The sequence below is a fragment of the Onychostoma macrolepis genome, chromosome 05 (genome assembly GCF_012432095.1).
Source record: "Onychostoma macrolepis isolate SWU-2019 chromosome 05, ASM1243209v1, whole genome shotgun sequence".
Classification (NCBI taxonomy): domain Eukaryota; kingdom Metazoa; phylum Chordata; class Actinopteri; order Cypriniformes; family Cyprinidae; genus Onychostoma; species Onychostoma macrolepis.
Genome location: NC_081159.1, coordinates 24466799 through 24488630, shown reverse-complemented (window position 1 = coordinate 24488630; position 21832 = coordinate 24466799). Strand labels below are relative to the sequence as shown.

Sequence of the window (21832 nt, the reverse complement as noted above, 5' to 3'; positions counted from 1 at the left end):
ATTTAACGAACTGTAGTAATAAATGCGCGCACTAGGTGGCGCAATTTATTACTTTCACGGTTTGAAAGGTAAGACCTTTAAGTAAAATAAATATTCGGTTATTTAAAAAGAAACGTTTAAAATCATTGTGTTTATGATGTTTTTTTACGTAATTTAAAAACAATATCGGCAGACATGTAATGTTTGGGAAATTATTGCTAATAGTTTGAGGTTTGGTTTAAAGATTCTATTTAGCTTCATTCTGACTGACAGATCACAGAATCCGAAGAGAAATAAATTTACCTACACTCCACAGAAACAATTATGAAGTCATTAATATTGCAGTAATTGTGAGGAAAACCCTCGTTTGTCCCAGTCACATTAAACAGAGCCTTATCCGAATACCAACGTGTCTCGAGCCCAGAGTCAGGCTCGCGCTCTCCGTGGTGGCTTTACTGACTTTATCTCGCCACACGATTGCGGGATTACCGTCTTATCTTAACGAGCAATGTTCCCACGGCTCCGCACTGCAAGCCATCCTGTTATCATCCACTTGTCTTATTTATGGAAGCCTGTTTTGAAGTAATGCGAACTATATGAGTGACAGAGGACGCGCGTAGGCCTACTTGGTCACGCGGCTCGTTCATTAAATAGATCAAATAATATTTCCAAAGTTATTACTGAGGGAATGTTGTTTTGTGTCACCAGCAAACAAATACAAACGGACTCGAGCAGTGAAAGCGAGAGAGAGAGGACAGAGCGCTCGCCTAGTTACCTCCTTTCGACCTCCTCAACTTTTAACCCCGCAGCGCGCAGCAGTCTCGCACAGTGATGTTGACGGAAAAGCGCTGATTATTTACCGAACAACTTGGAGTCTAAGCGTAAATTCGGCGCCGGATATGTGAGTACAGCGAATTTCTCTTCTTGCGCTATTTAGGATGGATCCTCAATTTTGTATTAGTATTTGGAAAGCGCATAGAAACAAGCAGGTTTATCTTGGAGGACAAGAGGTGTTCGCGTAATGTGGGTGTTTATATTGAATTTTGTCGCGTGTCATGAATGTGTGAATGAAAAAGTTGTGACGACATAGAAAGCATCACATAATGGGAGACAGAGAATGGATGGAGGGAGAAAAGAGAGACACGGCAGAAGAAGAAGGGCAGAGCTCGGCAAAGGGGTTTGAGGAGAGAGGAAAATCAAAATTAAAACGCCCTACCTATTATTATTTTTTGCAGATATTTTTATTTGTATTCAGGGAGGTTAAAATTATAGGCCTCTTGGAGAAACAAATCAGTGAGGACGAATTTAAAATTGCCTTTTTTCCCCCTCGGAATTAAGTCAGCAACGAAAAGCTCATTAAACAATGAGGTAAGAGACGACAAAAATCCAAGTAGCCTACATGCGAGGAAAAGATAAAGTTAAAATTAATTTAAGTTATTGGATTCTGTAGGAATAAATGAATAGTTATAGCAGCCTGCAATTTGAGAATTTCCGATAGTCGGCATATACATAAAGTAAATAAATAAATAAAAATAGCCTAAACGCTTTACATTAAAAACCAAAGCGTTCTGTCCAAAAATTCTCTCCATCGAATGCAAAAATAGCTGAAAACGCGAACCAGCAAATCATTGTATCAAGGCAAAATTATTTATCTACTTCAATAGCTACACAATAATTTAAAGAAATCAGTTGATTACAGTTAATGTGGATTTTTTTCATTCTTAATTTTTATTTATTTAGGCTATTTATTTATTTTTTATTTAGGCTAATTCTGAAGATCACCTGGTGAAAATATTTCTACCATTTCCCTTGCGCATCTTTTAGTTCACCGTAGTTAAACTCAGTCGGGGATATGGCGAATTTAGAGTTTGGATCTCAGCAGTCATGTTCCGTCGGCGATTCCCCCGCGATGGGATTCGAGAAGGAGAAAGATTCCGGTCATCACGGTCGGTGCAAAACCGGCTCTCCGCCGCTGCAAACTCAGCTCTCCCAACAGGTCAGCCATAACTGTGCACGTGCAGCAAAATGCGAGGCCAAAATTCTGCTGTGAGAATTTTTGTCAATATTTGTTTATTATTGTATAATTATTATTATTATTATTAGCCTATACTATTGGTCTAGTTATTTAATTTTAAGTGGAATTATTTATTGCACATTGGAAATTCACTAAGAAGATGGCATATTTGCAAATGAATTAATGTTTATATAACAAGCAAATAGACATTTAGCATCACGCTGACAATTACAGGAGTGTATTATTTGTTACGCAGTGTATTTAGGTCATTTCTTGTTATATGTCTGTCTACAAAAGGTACACTCGAATCTTTTTAATTTGCTTTCAAATTCGATATTATTAACAACCAGTCTCGACTATTTTCACAATTATGATTCGTATGGACTAAAAACACTGGTAAAAAACAACAAAAAACAACAACAACAACAACAAAAAAAAAAAACACTTACAACCTAAAACTCATTCTTTATTTTAAAAAAAATAAAAGTAAAAAAATAAAATAAATCAGTAGTAATTTGCTTCATTTTTTGTTTTTTGGCCGATCCTGGCTTGCAGGGTATGGAGGGAATCAAAGTTTATTTGCACGAGAGAGATCTGTGGGCGAAATTTCATGATGTCACTACAGAGATGATCATCACCAAAGCTGGCCGGTGAGTGACTCTTTTTAATTAAATTTTTTTCTACCCCACAATGTATGAAGATAGAAAATACATTTTTCTTTTTATTGAATATTCGTGGATCAAAACGATTTTCAACATAAAATTCCCCAGGCAGGGAAAACCCCTGGAGGACAACAGTGAGAAATAGGGCACAATTTGCCATCATATTCAAACATGCTGCTGTATCAAGTCCCCCTGAAACTGAAATTTATAAACAATTGATTTCTCTAAATGTGTGTGATACCTCGTGTGTTGACAAACAAGACAATACTCCACTGTATTAATATTATTATTATTACTACCATTATTATTTGAATATTGCTGTTGGCTCTCTAATGGATCATTGATCTTTTACAGACGAATGTTTCCCAGCTACAAAGTGAAGGTAACAGGCTTAAACCCCAAAGCAAAATATATCTTACTGATGGACATTATTTCAGCCGACGAGCATCGGTATAAGTTTGCAGATAACAAATGGTAAGAAAGTAATAAATTATCATTTATATAAACTATAATACTAATAAAATACATAAGGTAATAGAAAGGTAGACATTTATAAAGATGTTTGATTCTTTTTCAACAATGAATTTTAACTAGGTTGAACATAACTGACTGAAAATGATAGGTGTAGCTAAATCAATGAAGGAATGCTAAGAGAAATGTATGCATAGCATAAATACAAATGAGCTCTGTTGTGTGTAAAATGATGCAATTATAAGCCTTGGTTACTGGTTAGTGAATATTGTTCAGTAAGTGGAGGATCCATACAAAGCAGGGAAACTCAACTGTGTCTGAGACAGAAGTTTATTTTGTAACCTGAACTTTTATCTCAGAATTGTGGAGCAGACAGAAAGTCCTTATCAACTCGTTTATGTCCTATCTGCTCTGTAGGTCCATCAGTGGTAAAGCTGAGCCGGCGATTCCAGGCCGATTGTATGTGCACCCAGACTCACCGGCTTCAGGAGCTCACTGGATGAGACAGCTCGTCTCTTTCCAGAAGCTCAAGCTCACCAACAACCACCTGGATCCTTTCGGACATGTCAGTGATGATGCCAGTCCAATTTTATTGACTATTTACCAATGACTTAATTAAACTCTCCACTGGTTTACAGCTTAGTTGGATTGAACTGAACATAGAACAGGGTTTTCTGTGGGTCTTTAAAGGGTCTTAATTCACCCTTCCATAAAATAAGGCACCACAAATGTCTTAAATCAGAGCAGAAAGTCTTACATTCATAAAATCAATGTTGCATGCAATGCTAAATTAATATCCTCCTCAGTATTTTCATCTTCTTTTCCAAAACAAATTTTGAAACATCCTTAAATCAAGATACATTTACTTGGGTTGCAAAATGAAGATATGACGTTGAACAAAATTAAATGAGTTTATGTTTAAAACAAGGACAAATAACAAACTTTTTTTGTTGTTTTTTGTTAATTGTTTTATTGGTAGGTCTTTTTTCCATCAGAAACTGAAACGAAATTTCACAGAATGAAGACTTATCTCCTGTCATTTTGCTTCTCAAGTAGATGTATCTTGATTTAAAAATCTTTAGACATTTGCACTGAAAAACAAGACAAAAATACTGAGGAATAACATCGGTTTCTTTGCAATGTGATCTGAAGGTATAATATGGATTGGAGCAGAGACTAATATGATACATTTTTTTTTTTTTCTTAAAAAGGTCTTTCCTAAAACATCTTAAATTCACCCTCATAAACCTGCAGAAACCCTTATGTAACCAATGTGTTGATAAGGAGATCTCTTCCTGTTATTTGCTGCAGATCATTTTAAATTCCATGCATAAATACCAGCCTCGCCTGCACATTGTGAAGGCGGACGAGAGGAACAGCTTTGGCTCCAGCAACACAAGTTTCTGCACACACTCGTTTCCTGAGACGACCTTCATCGCTGTAACGTCCTACCAGAACCACACAGTAAGCAGCAAGACCCCTATGATCGTAGAAAAAATGCATACATTTGCAGAAAGCAGCAGAGTGTTCATCTTTAATCCTCTGTTTTTTTTAGATCACTCAGCTGAAGATTGAGAATAATCCATTTGCTAAAGGTTTCCGTGGAAATGACGATATCGAATTGCATCGCATGTCCCGTACACCAAGGTGGAACACACATATTTTAAATATTTATACATATGCAAATATTTGACTTATATAGTGGATCATAACAGCACCGTGAGTTTGTATGTGAGTAATGATGAATCACTAATGTATTGTATTATTTTATACATGTCCTATGAGCCTGCATGTCATTGTGTGTTGCATCTCGTAGCCACTGATGTTGTTGTTTCAGATACATGGAGAATATGTTGTCCTTTTAACTAGCAGGGTTTAGGAACAAAAGTCAAAGCTTTGCGTTGCATGTTGACAGTATTGAATGTGACACACAAGAGAGGGATATTTATAGTGTAACAATATTAAGAGCAGAGCGGCACAACACACTGTCACACAGAGAGGTCACTGAGAGGCTAATGTGTGTGTGTCTAAGTAAATGCGTTTTTGAGAGAGAGAGTGAAAAAACAGAGAGAAAGAGGAATGAGTCAGATTGGAAAGGGGGTATAGAAAAGATTTTTAGCTACTGTAATTGTCTCTTAGCTTAGAAATTTAATTAGAAACGATCAGTACTGTGCAAATGATATCCGTTACCCTTTGCCGCCCCACCGTGCCAGTGCAAATCATGAGCCTGCTCTCTCTCTTTTAACACCCTGATACATCAACTCTAGTGCCAGTGTTTCGTGACTCTTCCCCTAAAAGTTCCCTGATGCACTGGGCTTCTGAAATATTCTCAACATATCTTTTGCATCCTTTCTTTAAATGTCATTTTCCCAATTTCTCAAATATTGTCTGGGTCTCTGCTGTAGGAATCAATGCATCTGATGCATATTTTACCCTTTATTCACAGTAAGGAGTATCCACTTGTACCACGTAGTACCGCAAGGCAGCGTGCAGCTCCACCCTCTCCTGACTCCTGTCTCTCTCGGTCAGAATACACCGTGACACAAAAGCCCAGTCCTGGCTACACCTGCTCCGACATTTCAGGTACAAGGTGCAAAACAAAGAGGTTGAATTTCTGTGTTATAATGTTTTGATTATATGCAAGTTTTATTTACACAAATGTAAATTTTACTTTTTGGAAATTTAAATCTTTAAAGCAACTGAAAAAGATGAGTGCCTTAATTACTTTAAACTACTAATTTAATTTAATCCAAGCTGTAATTTGATTTGATATATTTCACTATTTCTTAATTGTATTTTTTCCTTTCTTGTAGGCTATGTTACTTGGAATTATTGTGGGCTTTTTTTAAACAATGTTCTTTGAAGAGATTTAAAAAAGTTACAAACAAAAAATTTAGGTATGTAGTGCTAAGGTTTATAATTGACAGCTCATTCTCTCACTTCTAAAATGCAACAATAATTTAAAATCTATTTGCCATTAGCAGCACTCAAGAAAACTTTGTGTGCATTTTGTCAGATATCTTGTTAGCACATGATGTATTTGTTTCTTTCCCGCACGCAACAACTAACCCAAACCGTGTTGAGATGTTAGATTCATGAACAAATGACTCTTATGAACTCTTTTTCAGTCAGTCAAAAATATTCACGAATCAGCCTCAAACTAACACATATTTGAATCAGACTTACTCGGTCAGTGAATCGTTTAAAGCTGTTAACATGGGTTCACAACCGACTCCCTCACTGAACACCGAGTTGTTTTTTTGGGTGTTTGCTTTAGCCACTGAGATCAGCAGAAACACATACTCTGTTCATAGAGTCAGTTCTAAATGAACTGGCAACCGTTATGTGTTTCATAAAAAAATATTTCTGCCAGTTGGGTGAGGGAGAGGCTAAAATGTTGATTGATAATGATTGTAACATGTCACCCAAACAAAGTTACACGTTGTCATATAAACAACCAGTCAGTAAATGGACTGGTGAAAGTCTAAAAAGAGGAAAGTACATCACAGTATTTAAATGGAACAAATACTGTCAAGGGTCAAGAGCAACAACATTATATTGGAACAAATTTATACCAAATATAACAAAGATCATCATATTTTATAACATTTAAGTAGTCATGGTTTCTACTATAAACACATGTAATTTGACAGAGAAGTCAGTAAATTAGGGTGTTAATATGAAGGAATTTTCCGTATTGCTTTTTTAAAGGTGTTCTACATGTATTTTGAAATATTATAATGTTGTAGGGTTAAAGGAACTGTCCATATACTTACCAGATAATTTCCTGCCTCATAACTACCAGATCCTTTTTTCATTTTTCTACAATTTTTATTCTTTCTTACAGTGTAATTTAGCTCCTAAATGTTTTAGGAGCCAAAATCTCAATTTATTTTTGTTGTCTAGACCATGTTCTGCATGTGACAGAGAGCACTCTGTAAACCTTTTGGCATCCTACACGCTATTATTAATTCAAAAGCTCTGTGGCAGTCTTCTAAGCAACCAGTTATGTAAACCCAAAAGAATGAGCAAGTCTTTAAAGGCAAAAATCCACATTTCAGAGCTGATTTACTAGTCATCTACTGGAACAATTGAATCAAGTTTGTGTTTCTCTCTGCAGGTGACCACACCCTCACTGGAACCCCTCCCACTCATGACCCCACCTACCACCTCTTCACCTACCAGCTCTCTCCGGAGGCGACCCCTGTGCACAGCGCCCCCTGCAGTATGGACACCGCACAGCACCAGCCTTGCATGTATGGAAGCTCTCAGGTGGGCATGGAGGACCTCAGGTGGGCGTCTTATACAGACAGCACAACTTACCAAAGCTTTTCTTCAGCTAAAGAAATGGGTGGGACTTTTGTTCCCCCCACTGACCTCTCTCAGGAACTGTATCCACAATACACCTGTGAGGTGGGTGTCCAGTCACACTGCATGATGACTGATTTCTCGCTTTATGCTTGCAATCGATCATTCAGCCAAAACCACCAACCAAACAGCTGGTGCGGGGGGAGCTGAGCAAGTGTGCCTGATATGTGTGTGTGTGTGTGTGTGTGTGTGTGTGTGTGTGTGAAAGAGAGAGAAGAAAAAGAATGAAAAAGAATCTGAATAATTGTGGTAACATACTCATAATTTTATCCTGAAATCGCAAGTTTGCCTCTGTTTTGCTTCACAGTTTCTATCTTGTTGTGAATAAGGTCTAGCAAATTAAAATTATTAAAAAAAATTTTTTTTTTTTTTTTTCAGTTCTGCTAGATCATCAAAATAACAAATAAGAATAAAATTCAACATCAAAATTAATATAATTGCAATATAGTAGCTGCAATTCTTATTTCACATATTGGTATAAATATTTGTATGTATTTTCTTAACATTTTTATAATTTTATATATACTTTTTATAACATTTTATATTTGCTCATGCTTTTTGTCATCTACGTAAATTAACATAATAAATTACTAAAATAATAATAATAATAATAAATAGAATTTTATTATAAATATATACATACTGTGGAGCAAGTGGAAACTAATGGGATTTCAGGATAAAAATTTTAAAATAGACAAAATTTTAATTTAAAATAGACAAAATTTCCTCTTATTCCAAACCCTGTGATGAATGTTTGCATGTCCCTTTAGTCTTCAGTGATGTGTGTGTGAGATTTTGTGTACATGTGTATCAAATATCTTCTGGTAAAGATGCGTGAATCTCTGTTACCATTACTGCAGGTTTTTTTTCATCAAGATACAACTACACCAGGAATTTATAAAAAGGGAATAAAGTTAAGGAGGTGGGTTGCTTCATTGTGGCCAGTATCTGTGAAACTTTAGGGAGAATCCTCTCTTTTGATGAACAAACACTAACAAACCCAAATGCAAGAAAGTGCCAGATTTATAACTCTTAAACCTCCTGTCATACATTGTCTAGCTTCAGATGGGGGTCCTTTATTTTGTTTATTCTTACTCTATTCTGATGAGAAAAGGGAATGCTGGGTACTGCACGTGTCACAGTCCGTTAAGGGAGCAGTGATGTTACCAATCCTGTCATGGCCCAAGGCAAGAGATACAGAGAGAGAGAGACAGAGAGGAGGGGAGGCATCAGCTGGACATTTATTTATAGACACACCATGCAATAAGAATTTCATGAGTGAAACATGGTCATGTTAAAGAAAACTTTTAATGTTGTGAAATTCATGTTTCTATTATTTATAATGATGAACTATTTATTGATTTTGAGTTCACAATTTGTTTGCTGATATTTATTTGTAAAGTGTTTTTAAATTTATTGAGCAGTTTGCTTTACCCTGACAAATGTAAAGTTTCTGTGTTTTGTGAAGGTGTTTTCTGAAACTTGTTTGAATATGAAGCTGAAATAAAATGCTCATCCACAGCAATGTCTTTTGTGTTGATATGATGTACTTCATTCATAGATTTTGATATTTTGTATGGAAGTTATGCAGTATGTGTGTATGTGTGCATGCATACACGTATGACAACAGTTTAGTAGTGTGTGTGTGTGTGTGTGTGTGTGCCTTAGAGCTGTAGTTTCACACATTGTGTAAGAGTTTGAGCTGTTGCAGGGAAACAGAGAGAGAGAGAGAGAGAGCTATCAGAAGTTTGTCTTCACAAAAATGACTGGAAAGTCCTTTAGGGGAAAACAGTTTATCTAAAGGCCAGGAAATTATTATGCACTTTAACAATGCTTGCTGCTTGGAGGAAAATATTGCAGTTCTGTTATGTCCCTTTTAGCAGTTTATATGCTATCATTTCCATAAATTATTGACATTTTGAAATGACATTTATAATTATTAAATAACTATCAATAAATTGCCCTGCCTCATCTCAAGAGGAACAGTTTTGGGTGGCTCCTATTGATGTTCTCTTTCAGATGGAAATCTGAACCCAAATCAAGTCTTTGAAAAGCCTCTGCCCCTGACTGGACTTCCCGGCCCAGCTAAGCACTTATTTACTGCTAATTAAGTGATCTGAGCTCATTTTCTCAAACCTAATGGCATCATCCAGCTCCTCCAGGAAAAACGCCACAGCCCCCAGTACACTCTGGTACACTTGCATGGTCCAATAAGGGCCCTTTTACCTCCCTGACATTAGCCCGTAATGCTATTAACCCGTTCATCGTTAAGATGCCCACTTAAGCAAAATGCGAAAGCGAAAGATACCCACTTAAGCGAATTTATTGCGCAGTGGGAAGAGATCGAAAATCTTAATGTTAATGTAGAGTAGGAGTGCAGCTCACAACTAATCTATGTATTCATAATTGTTTCTCTTTGTTCCTCATTTTAAGCTTTGACCCGAAGAAACTTTATCAGCTTTTTGATACCCAGCTATCTTAAACAGATGTCCTGACGTTTTCCTTTAGAATTTGCTGGTATAATTCCAAATTGATTGTTCCATCAATGATGGCAGGCTTCCTGGCCAAGATGCAGCAAAACAGGCCCAAGCTATGATACTACCACCACCATGTTTCACAGATGGGATACGATTCTGGAATGCAGTGTGTTCTTTTCTCTGAACATAATAGCTTCTCATTTAAACCAATAAGTTCTATTTTGGTTTCATCCATCCATTAAACCTTTCTCCTCTAACTTGTCCACATGATCTTTAGCAAGCAATTTACTTTTTGGTTGCTCAGTGTTCTCCTGATGGTGGGCTCATGAACATTAACATTAGCCAATGTGAGAAAGGCCTTTAGTTGCTTAGAAGTTACCCTGGGAACTTTTGCAACCTGCAGACTATTACACATTCTGCTTTGGAATGATCTTTGTTGGTCGACCACCTCTCCGGAAGGTAACAATGGTCTTGAATTTCCTCCATTTGTACACAATCTGTCTGACTGTGGATTTGTGGAGTCCAAACTCTTTAGAGTTGGTTTTGTAACCTTTTCTAGCCTGATGAGCAACATCAACTCTTTTTCCAAGGTCCTCAATAATCTCCTTTGTTCGTGACATGATTCACTTCCACAAACATGATCAGACTTTGATAGATCCCTATTCTTTGAATAAAACAGGTCACATACTGACATTTAATAGTCAACCGTTCAGACGGAAAACACCTCTGCACAGATTGGACTCCAATTTCACCTTTAAACTGCTAATCCAAGAGATTCACATACTTTTGCCACTCACAGATATGCAATATTGGATCATTTTCCTGAATAAATAAATGACAAAGAAAATATTTTTCTCTCACTTGTTTGATTTGGTTCTCTTTGTCAGGACTTCTGATGATGTTTTGGGTCATATTCATGCAGAAATATAGAAAATTCTAAAGGGTTCACAAACTTTCAAGCAGCACTATTAGGCTATACATATGAAGAGTTCATTTGCAAAAACTCACGTTTTTTTTTTATTGCGCATTCCAAGTAATATCAATCAAACTGCAGTTGGGTTGTTTTGATTAAGTAATAACATTTTTAAAAAATACAGGTAATTTACAAAATTAAAGTTCATTGAAAGTAACGTTATGTTTTTTTTTTACATATTAAAAGTTTGTTTTATAGCAAAAACAGATAACTCCAACAGTCGTTTTTTGGCAAAAGCACATAACTCCTCTCAGGAAGCATGTCTTTTCAAAGTGAAAGTAGACTTGTCACCTGACCTGAATACAGCGCGCTGATTCGCTAAAATGGACTTATCGATTTATCTGCGTGAACTCGCGATGCCTTGAAAGTAGACGGCTTTTTTTTTTTTTGACAAAACGTGTTTAGGGTTCAGATCGCGCTATATGTGGAGAATAATGCACGGCAATCAGCTCTTTTTTTTTTTTTTTTTTTGAAAGTGGCGTTTATCGGTATTTGGTTACATATGTAACATTAATTCTTTGTTTAACCTGAAATCTATTTCCCAGCATTTAGGCCAATGAACCTGGACAGACTTTGAAAGAAAGAGAGACAGAAATAGTCACCATAAAGTCAGATAGTCAGCAGTTGTCGATAATCAGTACCAAATACCAGCAGCCGTAGAGATCGAGAGTGGGTCAGTGCATGTGTCTGCGTGTTTGTATCTGCTGCTTAGTGGACCAGAAAACACTCATATGGAAGCCCCTCCCCCAACAGTTCATCCTAAGAAGACTGTTCCCTATGGAGACCTCATAATCCTCAAAGTCAAAGCCTGCAGCCAAACACAGACAGAAAAGACCTCAGCAGACTCCTCAAAAGCATTACATCTTTAGTATGTTTTAGTTGTAAATAAACAACTAAATAAAAAAGCAGCATGCGCTCAGGCTACCTGGTCAAATACTATTATTTCTGTTGTGCACTATTAATAATGTATAATTTAAATTTAAAGTTTCATATTAATGAATGTATTTAATCCACAAGAAACCTGATTATGCTTTTATTGATTTTGATATTCACGTTAATGTGACTGATATAATACAATGATCAGAAACATACAGATGACCCACAGGCACACAAGAGTTGGGCGGCACACTGGCGCTGTGGAGGTGAATGGGCCACCCCCAATGCCCCCCACCCACGCACCCCACCTCCAAATGTTCCGGGGCAGTGTGCATCGGCAACAAGGAGCCACTGTCACTCTCCATTAGCGAGAGAGCCCTAATCCCTCCACGCAAAACTGCCATAATGATATCACTAACCACGAGTGGCACCGCCGGCCATGCAGTGTCTGCATATGTGTGTGTGTGTGTGTGTGTGTGTACGACCTAATGTCCACAGCTTGACCTTTCACAAACACTTGTTTCACTAATCTGAACCTTTTTTAAAATGCCTTCCTACATCTTGAATGTCTGCTTGAATATAGTTAGAGCAAAATGAGATGTTTGGCCTCCGATGTGACCTCAAAGGGAATATTGTTTTTGAATGACTGTTTCATAATCAGATTAGAAACATCTGAAAACATTAGTTTTGTTCTTTGTAATGATATTATGTTCTTATATTAATCAGATGTTGAAACCTTCTGCATGTTAATTGTAGATCATTTTATTTCATATTAATGGCATATTTTATATATGCAACATGGGCCAAAAGTTGAAAATTCTTGTATTGTTTTTGGAAGAAGTATCTATATTTATTTGATCAAAAATACAGTAAAAAAATAATGTGAAATACTGTTATAATGTAAGAGAACTGTTTTCTGTTTCTGTATATTTCAAATATAATTTAGTGATGCAAAGCTGAATTTTCATCAGCCATTGCTTCAGTCTTCAGTGTCACATGATCTTTCAGAAATCATTCTATAATGCTGATTTGAGGCTCAAGAATAATCATTGATTTTTTTATGCTCAGTTATTAATAATGGTTCCTAATATTATTTATGTTAAAAACAGTTTTTGTTACTTAATACTGTAGACACGGTGATGTTTGTTTTCTTTGATGAAAAGTTAAAAAAACCTGTATTTATTATAAATGTCTTTATTCTGTCACTTTTGATCCATTTAATTGCTGAATAAAAGTATTTCATCTTTCTTTCTTTCTTTCTTTCGACTTAACATTTGAATAGTAGTGTATCAGGGTTTCCACAAAAAAATAAATGATTAAAAAAATAAATAATAATAATTTAAGCAGGAAAAACTGTTTTCAGCATTGCTAATAATAAATGTTTCTTGAGAAGCAAATCAGGATAGAATGATTTCTGAAGGACCATGAGACACTGAAGAGTAATGATGCTGAAAATTCAGCTTTCACAGGGAAAACATTTTAAAATATATTTAGATATATATTAAAAAAATTTATTCTGATGATATTTCAAAATATTAGTGTTTTTACTGTATTTTTCATCAAATAAATGCTATTGGTGAGCATAAGTTACGGTACTTATACATTTTTTTCAAAAACATTAAAAAAACTAAAAAATCTTATTACAAACATTTTGACCCATAGCTTTAAATTGACTCACTCTCGTGCTGTTTAAAACTTGTATGACTTCTGTGTTCTGCTAAAGAAATGAAGACATTCAAGTTTGGAATGATGTGAAGGTGAGAAAATTCTGACAGAATTTTTGGTTGAACAATCGCTTTTATTCAAGCCCTGCATCACCTGTAGTCTCCACCTTTCTTTTATCTCTCTCCCTCTCATTCTCTCTCTCTCTCTCCAGCATTCATGTTCAATATTGTTTACTCCCCATAAGCAAGCCCTCTTTTGTGCAACACTAAACGGTGCATTACAACTATGAAACAAACAAACAAATGCTCCCTGACCCTGGCCCAGCGGGACAGCTACGGTGTCTTATCACTTATCAAGAACGTTAAGCAAGGGTAAACATCATCCTGAACATTGAGTGGCTCTCCGGCTTACTCACTCACCTCTGTTATGCTCTTGAATAATGAATTTCGCCTGCGCTTGTTCAGTGTTCAATCATGTGTGAACACAATAGAGAGACACACAGACCTGATGCCACTGAACAGCATGCTGAAAGATGGGGTTGCACTTCTTTTATGGTTATATTTTTTTTCTTTCTTTCTGAGATTTGAGGTCAGGGAAAGGGTCAAGACTAAAGGGATCCCTGTCTTCAGTCCATAGGATCAGATTTTCTCAGGTCTCTATCAGTGAAAGATCACTTCTGGAGGACTGTTCAGTAGACCCAATATTTTTTATATTATTTTGCACATTAAAATTTAAATCCTAAATGAAAAGTCACAAATCTTTTAAGCGAGATTATTGCTATCGCATACAAGACTAAAAAAGATAAATATTTTTGTACAGAATGAGACTGTGCAAATGACAGAATCCAAAAGTAATAACCAAACTGAACAAATGTCTATTGTGAGGGGAAAAAATAGTAACATTCTTCTCTTTTCAGATTTGGACATTTACATGGGTGTTAAAAATCATTTCCTCTAATTCTACACTAAGACAACAGAAGCCTTTATGGCCCTAATGCATTAGGTGAGAAGGTGATAGGAGACGGGATCATGTTTATGAAAGATAAATGAAGGTCTGGACACACGCACGAAAACAAAAAGGAATAAAAAACACATAAAAACACTTAACGTATTTGAATTTATCTTATCAAGTCCATTAAGCAGCGTAAAAAAAATCTTTTTTTCATGTTCTCACGTTGTTATTCCAGTGGAATTATTCATTAAACAGCAAAAAAATACATATTAAATTCTAATGATGTAGACAACAAAGTGCATTTTGGCACGATCTGAAGCGAAGAAGACATTTAACAGGCTTCTTTACAGAATATGCCTCATAAATGTTTATAGCTTGCATTTGATTGCGCTTCAGTGCGTAGGAACTGAAGATGATTGTATCCATACATACATCAAACATTGTTATAAGGCTAAATTTATAATAATGATAATCAATTCACTCAGCAGCATTATTCATCAATACCACAATAAACTGAAAGGTAATTTTGGGACATTTTAAAACGGCCTAACGTCTAATCTCGACCTGAAGTATTCGGTATCATCGAAAAACAGCAGTGTTTAGTGATCTATGAAATAAAGGAATTGGAATTGAATCTGCCACTGGAGGGCAACGGCAACAAAGGAAAGAACTTTGCTTTTTTTGTTGCTGTGGAAACGACACAAGCGCAGAAAGTTTGTCTACAGTGCGCGGCGCGGTTGTGTTTGTGGAGTTCGAAAAGATGAATTTGAATTTGGAAGCTTACTTTCAGTCGATTTTCGAAGAACGACTCAGATTGTAAGTATAAGCTATATCATTTATTACAGCAGTGTTTTTTTCTAGAATCATTAATGTGCCGTTGTAAGGGCCATTGAGATTGATTTCAGAGATTCGCTGAAGAGCAAATAACTGTTGTATAAGCAATGTTTGGGGGCACAGAGATGGTTCAGAGTGAATTGCATTTATTCAGAGACTGCTGAAAATTTCAGAAATAAGGCCGCGCAGAAGGATTTGGCGGATTTGAGTGTAAATGCAATGAGGATTGTGGAGGCGCGCGAGGAGTGCACCAGCGTGACCAGGACACTGGAAGCTCAAAAAGAGGTGGTGAAAAAATACGTTTCAGCCATTTACATTTTTAGTTATTTATTTACATATTTAAAATGTAATTTTTAGCTGTTCCAGTTAGTTTTTCTTGCTTTGTGTGTGCTGTTGACAGGAGATGCAGATGCAGAGGGTGAATTTAAGAGAGAGAGACGAAAACATTAAGAAAGAAGAGGAGAAACTGAAGAAATCCATACTGAATTATAATAAGTTTTTGCAAGTAATGCAGCATTCCGAAACAACTACATGGATATGAATGGATAATGTGTTAAACGCACTTGTCTTTCTTTCCCTAAAGGAAAATGATGCCAGACGGTTGCGTGCCACAAAGAAAGCGGAAGCAGAGAGAGCTCAAATCAGACTGAAAGAACTGGAGATTCAGAAGATAAAGGCAGAGAACGACATCCTGTTGGCACGAAAAGAGTTACTGGAGGATCGTGTCAGAAAAGGCATGTGCTTCCAAGAGTTCCTGGAGAGAGCCGCAAAAATGTCTGGAAAGGTAGTTGCATTATTAGTTGGTATTCTACTGCTGTTGTGTCTGGGAAGGGAACAGGTACTGAAGCAACTCTGAGAAACTGTCAAGCTTTTTCCCTGGTCTCACATGCCTCATTTGGTGGAAGATTGAGACTCTTAAAGTAGCTGCCCGAAGGGCATTAAATATATGGGTCCCAAATGAACTGACTTACTTGCCTCAAAGGGATAGTTCACCCAAAAATGAAAATTCTGTTGTTCCAAACTCGTAAGACCTTTGTTCATCTTCAGAAAACAATTAAAGATATTTTTGATCAAACCCGAGAGCTCTCTGACCCTTCATAGACAGCAAGGGTCCTACCACGATCAAGGCACAGAAACGTAGTAAGGACATCATTAAAACTGTCCATGTGACATCAGTGATTCAACCGTAATTTCAAGAAAACTTTTTGTGCACAAAGAAAACAAAAATAATGACTTTATTCAACAATTCTTCTCCTCCGCATCACCCTGGCACCATTTTGGAGAGTATCACGATGCATGCATGTGCTTTTCTTCTGAACGTAAACAAGGTGCAGCACATACATGTTTGATATGAGCAGCACAACGTGCATGCGTTGTTTACATGCAGGAAAAGGGTGATGCAGAGAAGAATTGTTGAATAAAGTCATTCTTTTTGTTTTCTTTGCACACAAAAGGTATTCTCGTATCTTCATAAAATTACGGTTGAACCACTGATGTCACATTCAGTCCTTACTACGTTTCTGTGCCTTGATCGTGGAAGGACCCTTGCTGTCTATGGAGGCTCAGAAAGCTCTCGGATTTCATAAAAATTATCTTAATTTGTGTTCTGAAGATGAATGTGGGTCTTACGGGTTTGGAGTGACATAAGGGTGAGTAATTAATGACAGAATTTTCATTTTTGGGTGAACTATTCCTTTAAAGGACCTGATTTCCTATTCTCCATCAAGTGTAACTGCCAATGGACATTTTGGATCAGTCTTATTCTGTGTGGTTTTATTTTGTTTTCTGAATGATGAAGCAAATGGGGTAACAAAGTGGATGAACTTCTCAAGTGTACATTATACAGGTTGTACCCGTTTCAGTATCTAACATTTTGTATAGTAATATTACACTTTTCTTCTTTCTTTTCCCCCTTTTTAATGACATTTGAGTTTGAGAACATTGGTCAAGTCATTGACCGTCTTCACGCACTCCAGTCCATCCACAAAGAACTTCTAGAAAACCAAACTAAGTTAGACAAAGAGAGAGAGAGCACAAAGCTGGAACTGATACAGTACCTAAATAAACAGCGAACTGTTATCCTGAACTGTAACAACCAGCTGCACCAACAACAGACGCAGCTAGACAGCATACGCTTAGAAGCATACAAATGGGTAAACACACACACACACACACACACACAGTTTACTATGTCTTCTGTACAGTTCTGTCTCCCACGATTACAGATTATTCATGTGCTCTACAGGAATTAAAATTGAAGCATTTCCATTCCACTGCAGCAAAAGAGACACTCCAATTTGCTCAGCTGAAGGCCACAATCCGTAACATTTATCAGATGATCACACATTACAGGAAAGTCTCTGTGGACACCGAGGACACCTTCAAGCAGTTGGAAATGGTGAATAATGCAGAAATACTTCTGGCAACCTTGAATAAATCATTATTTGATGTTGATATGATTTTTAAAACTAAAATGAGCTACAGTAATGTGTGGTAAAATGTAACAGGCAAGCTTACGTTTTTTCACACTCGTGTTTTTGTCATTTTCCCTCCAGATTCGGAAATATTTTCAGCTGATGAGAGCTATAGATGATGAACTGAAGTTCAACATTATGGCAAGGCCGAATCGAACTGAAGAGAATGACAGCGGAGATTAAGACCCGATCTCTGAAGATGTATATCCACTGAAAATGGACAGATGTGCCTAAGCTATATAAAAATCATCATCTGGCCACCCTTGAGGATTGTACAGGATTGTGCACTGAGGTGGGAGGCACACCAGGAATATTGTCCAGGGACATGGAGATTAAAAGGATGTTTAATTAAAAGGGTTTCCTCTTTAATAATCAGTGAAATATTATTATTGGATTCAGATATGTGAAATATCAAAACATTATCATTGGATTCAGATGCAGCCAGTGTTTCTATAAGGTGGAATACACTAGACAACTTTCAAAATCTGAACAGATTTGAAAACACAAGACATCGTACACTTGCAAATAAAAACAACAGATCAGCTCAAAATATCAAATGTGTGATATCCTACTGGATGGAATCTGAGCCCATTATACACTATGCAATGTTTTGTGAATAACTGGCCAAAATCTGCAGACTTGTTCTGACTTTTAGCAGCTAGCATCGACTCAAATCAGGGCAAATATCTGGTCAAAAACTGTGCAGTGTATTCTAGAGGAATGTGAACACAGTCACAGTGGGTTTTTTCTATTTTATTTATCTAATAACATAAATAATATTGTTGATAATCTTGCACTATGCGTTCATGTCTTGCTTTCTTTCATTTCCCTTTTTTCCCCTTTCCTTTCTTCCCTTTCTTGGGCTTTGCGTTGGCCTTCATGGCCTTGCGTACACGAAAGCCTCTCCAGTGGGCCTGAATGACAGTCGCAGCTTGGCTCTGCATCTCTCTTTCTCTTTCCTGTTGTTCCCGCTGCTTCTGAGCCTCCTGTCGCTCCTCCATAATCTGGGAATACTCCAGGTCCAGAACTGCAGAATGTTCCTCCAGTGCTGTCAGCTCTGCCATGTCTGCTTCATACATGCGTGTCATTTCCTCCAATTCTGTCTAGTCACACATATAGACATACAAAATCAAATGCACATGTGCATAAAGACGACAACATTTACATTTTTAAATACATTTACACAGTGACAATTGAGAAGTAATTTGAGTGTTCTGGTCACACACGTTCAACAATTCTCTCAAATCTGCAAGTTTCTTTTTTGTGTTGATGTATTTGCTATTAAAACATGAAGATGGGGTGTGACATATTGAATAAAAGTCATTTATTCCTGTGATGGCAAAGCTGAATTTTCAATATCATTACTCCAGTCCTCAGTGTCACGTGATCTTTCATAAATTATCATTCTAATATACTTATTTGGTGCTCAAGAAACATTTCACATTATTATTATTTGTGGAATCTATCATACTTTTTTGTGTGATGAATAAAGAACAGCATTTTTTTTTTTTTTTGAAACAATGTCTTTGCTGTCACTTTTGTTCAGTTGATGCTTTTTGAAGTTTTTTTGCCCAAGAAAAATCATATTGACCCCAAATGTTTGAACGGTATCTGCAAATACATCTGAAAATGAAACTGCATCAACATCATTAAATGTCAGATTAATGTCTACCTGTTTTTCTCCAATTTCAGTATCATATTTCTGGATCCAGTTATCAATCTCGGTTTCCTCCTTGTATTTTTTCTGCAAATCCAAACCAGCAACATTTACAACAAAATATCTATACCCATGCACACTAATTTAATGAATAATACTTAAATGTGCATAAATACACCTTTCGCAGCACCAGTTCTCTCTCTCTGTCCTCTGCAGTCTCATTATTGAGCTGAGCTCTCAGTTGACTGGCCTCCTGCTGCAAACGAGCTGTCTTCCCCTCTGAAGTTTTTGTGTCTGACTGGCTCTGTTTCTCAGCATCCTGTTGAGTTCGGACGATGAAGTCCTCCAAACCTTTTTCCATCTGATGCAGTGAGCTTCTCAGCTGTTGCACTTTATTATTCAACGTGGAGATCTAAATAGGAGCAAGAGACAGAGAAAGAAAGAAAGCGGGGGGTGTAGAGAGAATGAGACCAAGTAGTTTGAAGAACTCATTCATACTGTCAACTTTATAAAAATTTTTGTTTCTTATCATGCTGCTGACCTCTGTATCCTTGTCCTTTATTGCACTGGCAACCTCTTTTTCCAGTGAGTCTATCAGCTCCTGGTTGGCAGAGTGACGTAGACTGACTTCAAGCATCATCTCTCTGCGTTCTCTCTCCTCTGCAGGTGTAGTGAGAAGCCTCTCCAAAACAATCTCTCTCAACTCACACAGGCCATCTTTCAGTTTCTGAGACTCCATCTCTCCCCCTGTGTTGGGTTCTTTGCCTTTTAGCACCTCCCTTGTGGTCGGAGCTGCCTTGAGTAGCCGCATAATGTTACGAAAGGAGTCCTGAACTGCTTTTGTCGATTTAACTAATTGTTCCTTTAGTTCAATTTGTTCAAAGCTCCCATCAAGCACCATAGCTTGGTACTTTTCCCCAAGCCTCTGGTGCTCAATCAGGGCAGGGACCACCTCCTCTCCAAGACTCTGGGAAAGTGCTTCTGGAGAGCTCCGCAAAGTGGGTAGAAGAGAGACTATCTCCATCTGATGAATGCACTCATCTAGTACCCCAAATATAAGCTTTGCTTCCAGAGATGACAGTGTCTTCCTGGAGGGGTTGATGGTCTTTAAGTAGTCTGCTTTAGTTTTGTTTGGAAGGGTGGCTGCATCTGATAGTCTGTCTTCAGGAGGGACGGCCTCTGACTTTGAGCCCATCATTAGAGGTTTCTATGATTCTGAGAGAGAAAACAATCAATTTTTAAAACATTAAAGAGGTGAACATGTCTTTGAAAGACGTAGGCTATTTAAATAGAGAAGGGAGGAGATATAAGAGTCTGAATCCTTAAAGTTACTTAAAATATAAAAAGCTCTAATTCATTTTGATATTTTAAATACATTTAACACGATTTTAAAAAAAGATCTTCGTAGGGAATTGTAACTTTATTTTTTTTCAAAAAAGCATTAAACCATGATATTTTAAATACATTTTACATGATTTAAAAAAAGAGAAAATATCTTTGTAGGGAATTGTAATTTTTTTTATTTATTTATTTTTTCAAAATGCATTAAACCAATATGATTACAAAGCTTACATGTGTTAAAAACTAGATTTTTTAAAATATTTCTCGATTTTATCGTATCGGCCATTTCTATTTCTATTCCTATTAATTGCAGACAACGAAACACTTAGCGCTTAACATCTAAACGTCTAAAGAACTCATAAACAATAACGCACAACAATAACAATTTTGCTCTCCCTGGACATGTTGTACATTACCGTGCTATTACTCTTGTTTGTAGAAATCTGTATGAATGTAAACACACTCTGATGTTATGTATACCAGTTGCTGTGACAACCGGTGGCATGACGTTATGATCCCAGTGACTTCCCACTCTAGCAACAAACACAATAAGAAATCTCATTCGTGATTTACTTACACGTGTATATAGATACATTTTCCCTGCATGCATTTCATAAACCTCATATTATCACTGAATGTCTTAATATGTTTGTCATGAGACACATTTTCACTCCGTGGCTTTTATTGTGACACTTCAGCTGTTCCATCCCTGCGGCCGAAAACGACATTGTCGTAAAAAGACGTAACGTCAAACCCTTCTGCTTGACGGCGGCGGTTCTTTTATTTATAATGTTACAAACTCGATTAAATCGTATTTTTCTGCCTTCGAAAGTTAAATTCTTTTTCTATTAGTTGGAAATACGCAATATGCTTTGCGCTTGCATTGGTATTTTAATAGCACGCAAAGATAAAGACGTAAACAGACAGGCTCTGTTACGGTTTTAATAATGATTCGTTTAACTTACATGGTCAAAGTTGATTTAAAACACATTTTAGCATAAAGTCGCTCAGTTTGGTGTCCAGGGACAATAAAGCGGTTTCTGTAACTCGTGCCGTGTCGTGTGTCCAGTGTTAAAGTTTTTCTGCAGCA

General features: G+C 36.8%; 3 protein-coding genes across 9 annotated transcripts; 2 read left to right on the top strand and 1 right to left on the bottom strand.

Annotated features, from left to right (window-relative positions):
* The first annotated feature begins 218 nt into the window (after window positions 1–218).
* Window positions 219–9027, top strand: tbx5b (T-box transcription factor 5b). 7 transcript variants are annotated; one of them, XM_058776375.1, is made up of 9 exons: window positions 219–561; window positions 688–1975; window positions 2549–2643; window positions 3010–3129; window positions 3544–3691; window positions 4438–4590; window positions 4682–4773; window positions 5573–5709; window positions 7247–9027. In XM_058776375.1, the coding sequence occupies exons 2-9, from the start codon at window positions 1832–1834 to the stop codon at window positions 7642–7644; spliced, it is 1287 nt and encodes a 428-aa protein (XP_058632358.1). In that variant the 5' UTR covers window positions 219–561; window positions 688–1831; the 3' UTR covers window positions 7645–9027. The 7 variants fall into 7 exon arrangements, with proteins under 7 accessions (XP_058632358.1, XP_058632359.1, XP_058632361.1 ...); XM_058776376.1 differs by having other exon boundaries at window positions 219–880; window positions 1804–1975; XM_058776378.1 differs by having other exon boundaries at window positions 219–880; window positions 1744–1975.
* A 6081-nt stretch (window positions 9028–15108) lies between these two features.
* Window positions 15109–17963, top strand: cfap73 (cilia and flagella associated protein 73). Its single transcript, XM_058776094.1, has 7 exons — window positions 15109–15252; window positions 15444–15555; window positions 15671–15775; window positions 15854–16054; window positions 17202–17423; window positions 17516–17668; window positions 17826–17963. Exons 1-7 carry the CDS (start codon window positions 15197–15199, stop codon window positions 17925–17927), a joined length of 951 nt encoding a protein of 316 aa, XP_058632077.1. The 5' UTR covers window positions 15109–15196; the 3' UTR covers window positions 17928–17963.
* Window positions 17964–18565: 602 nt separating this feature from the next.
* iqcd (IQ motif containing D) lies at window positions 18566–21457 on the bottom strand. The gene is made up of 5 exons (XM_058776093.1): window positions 21320–21457; window positions 19943–20616; window positions 19580–19813; window positions 19417–19488; window positions 18566–18847 (listed from the first exon to the last, which is right to left on the bottom strand). The coding sequence occupies exons 2-5, from the start codon at window positions 20597–20599 to the stop codon at window positions 18566–18568; spliced, it is 1245 nt and encodes a 414-aa protein (XP_058632076.1). The 5' UTR covers window positions 20600–20616; window positions 21320–21457.
* Window positions 21458–21832: the final 375 nt, after the last annotated feature.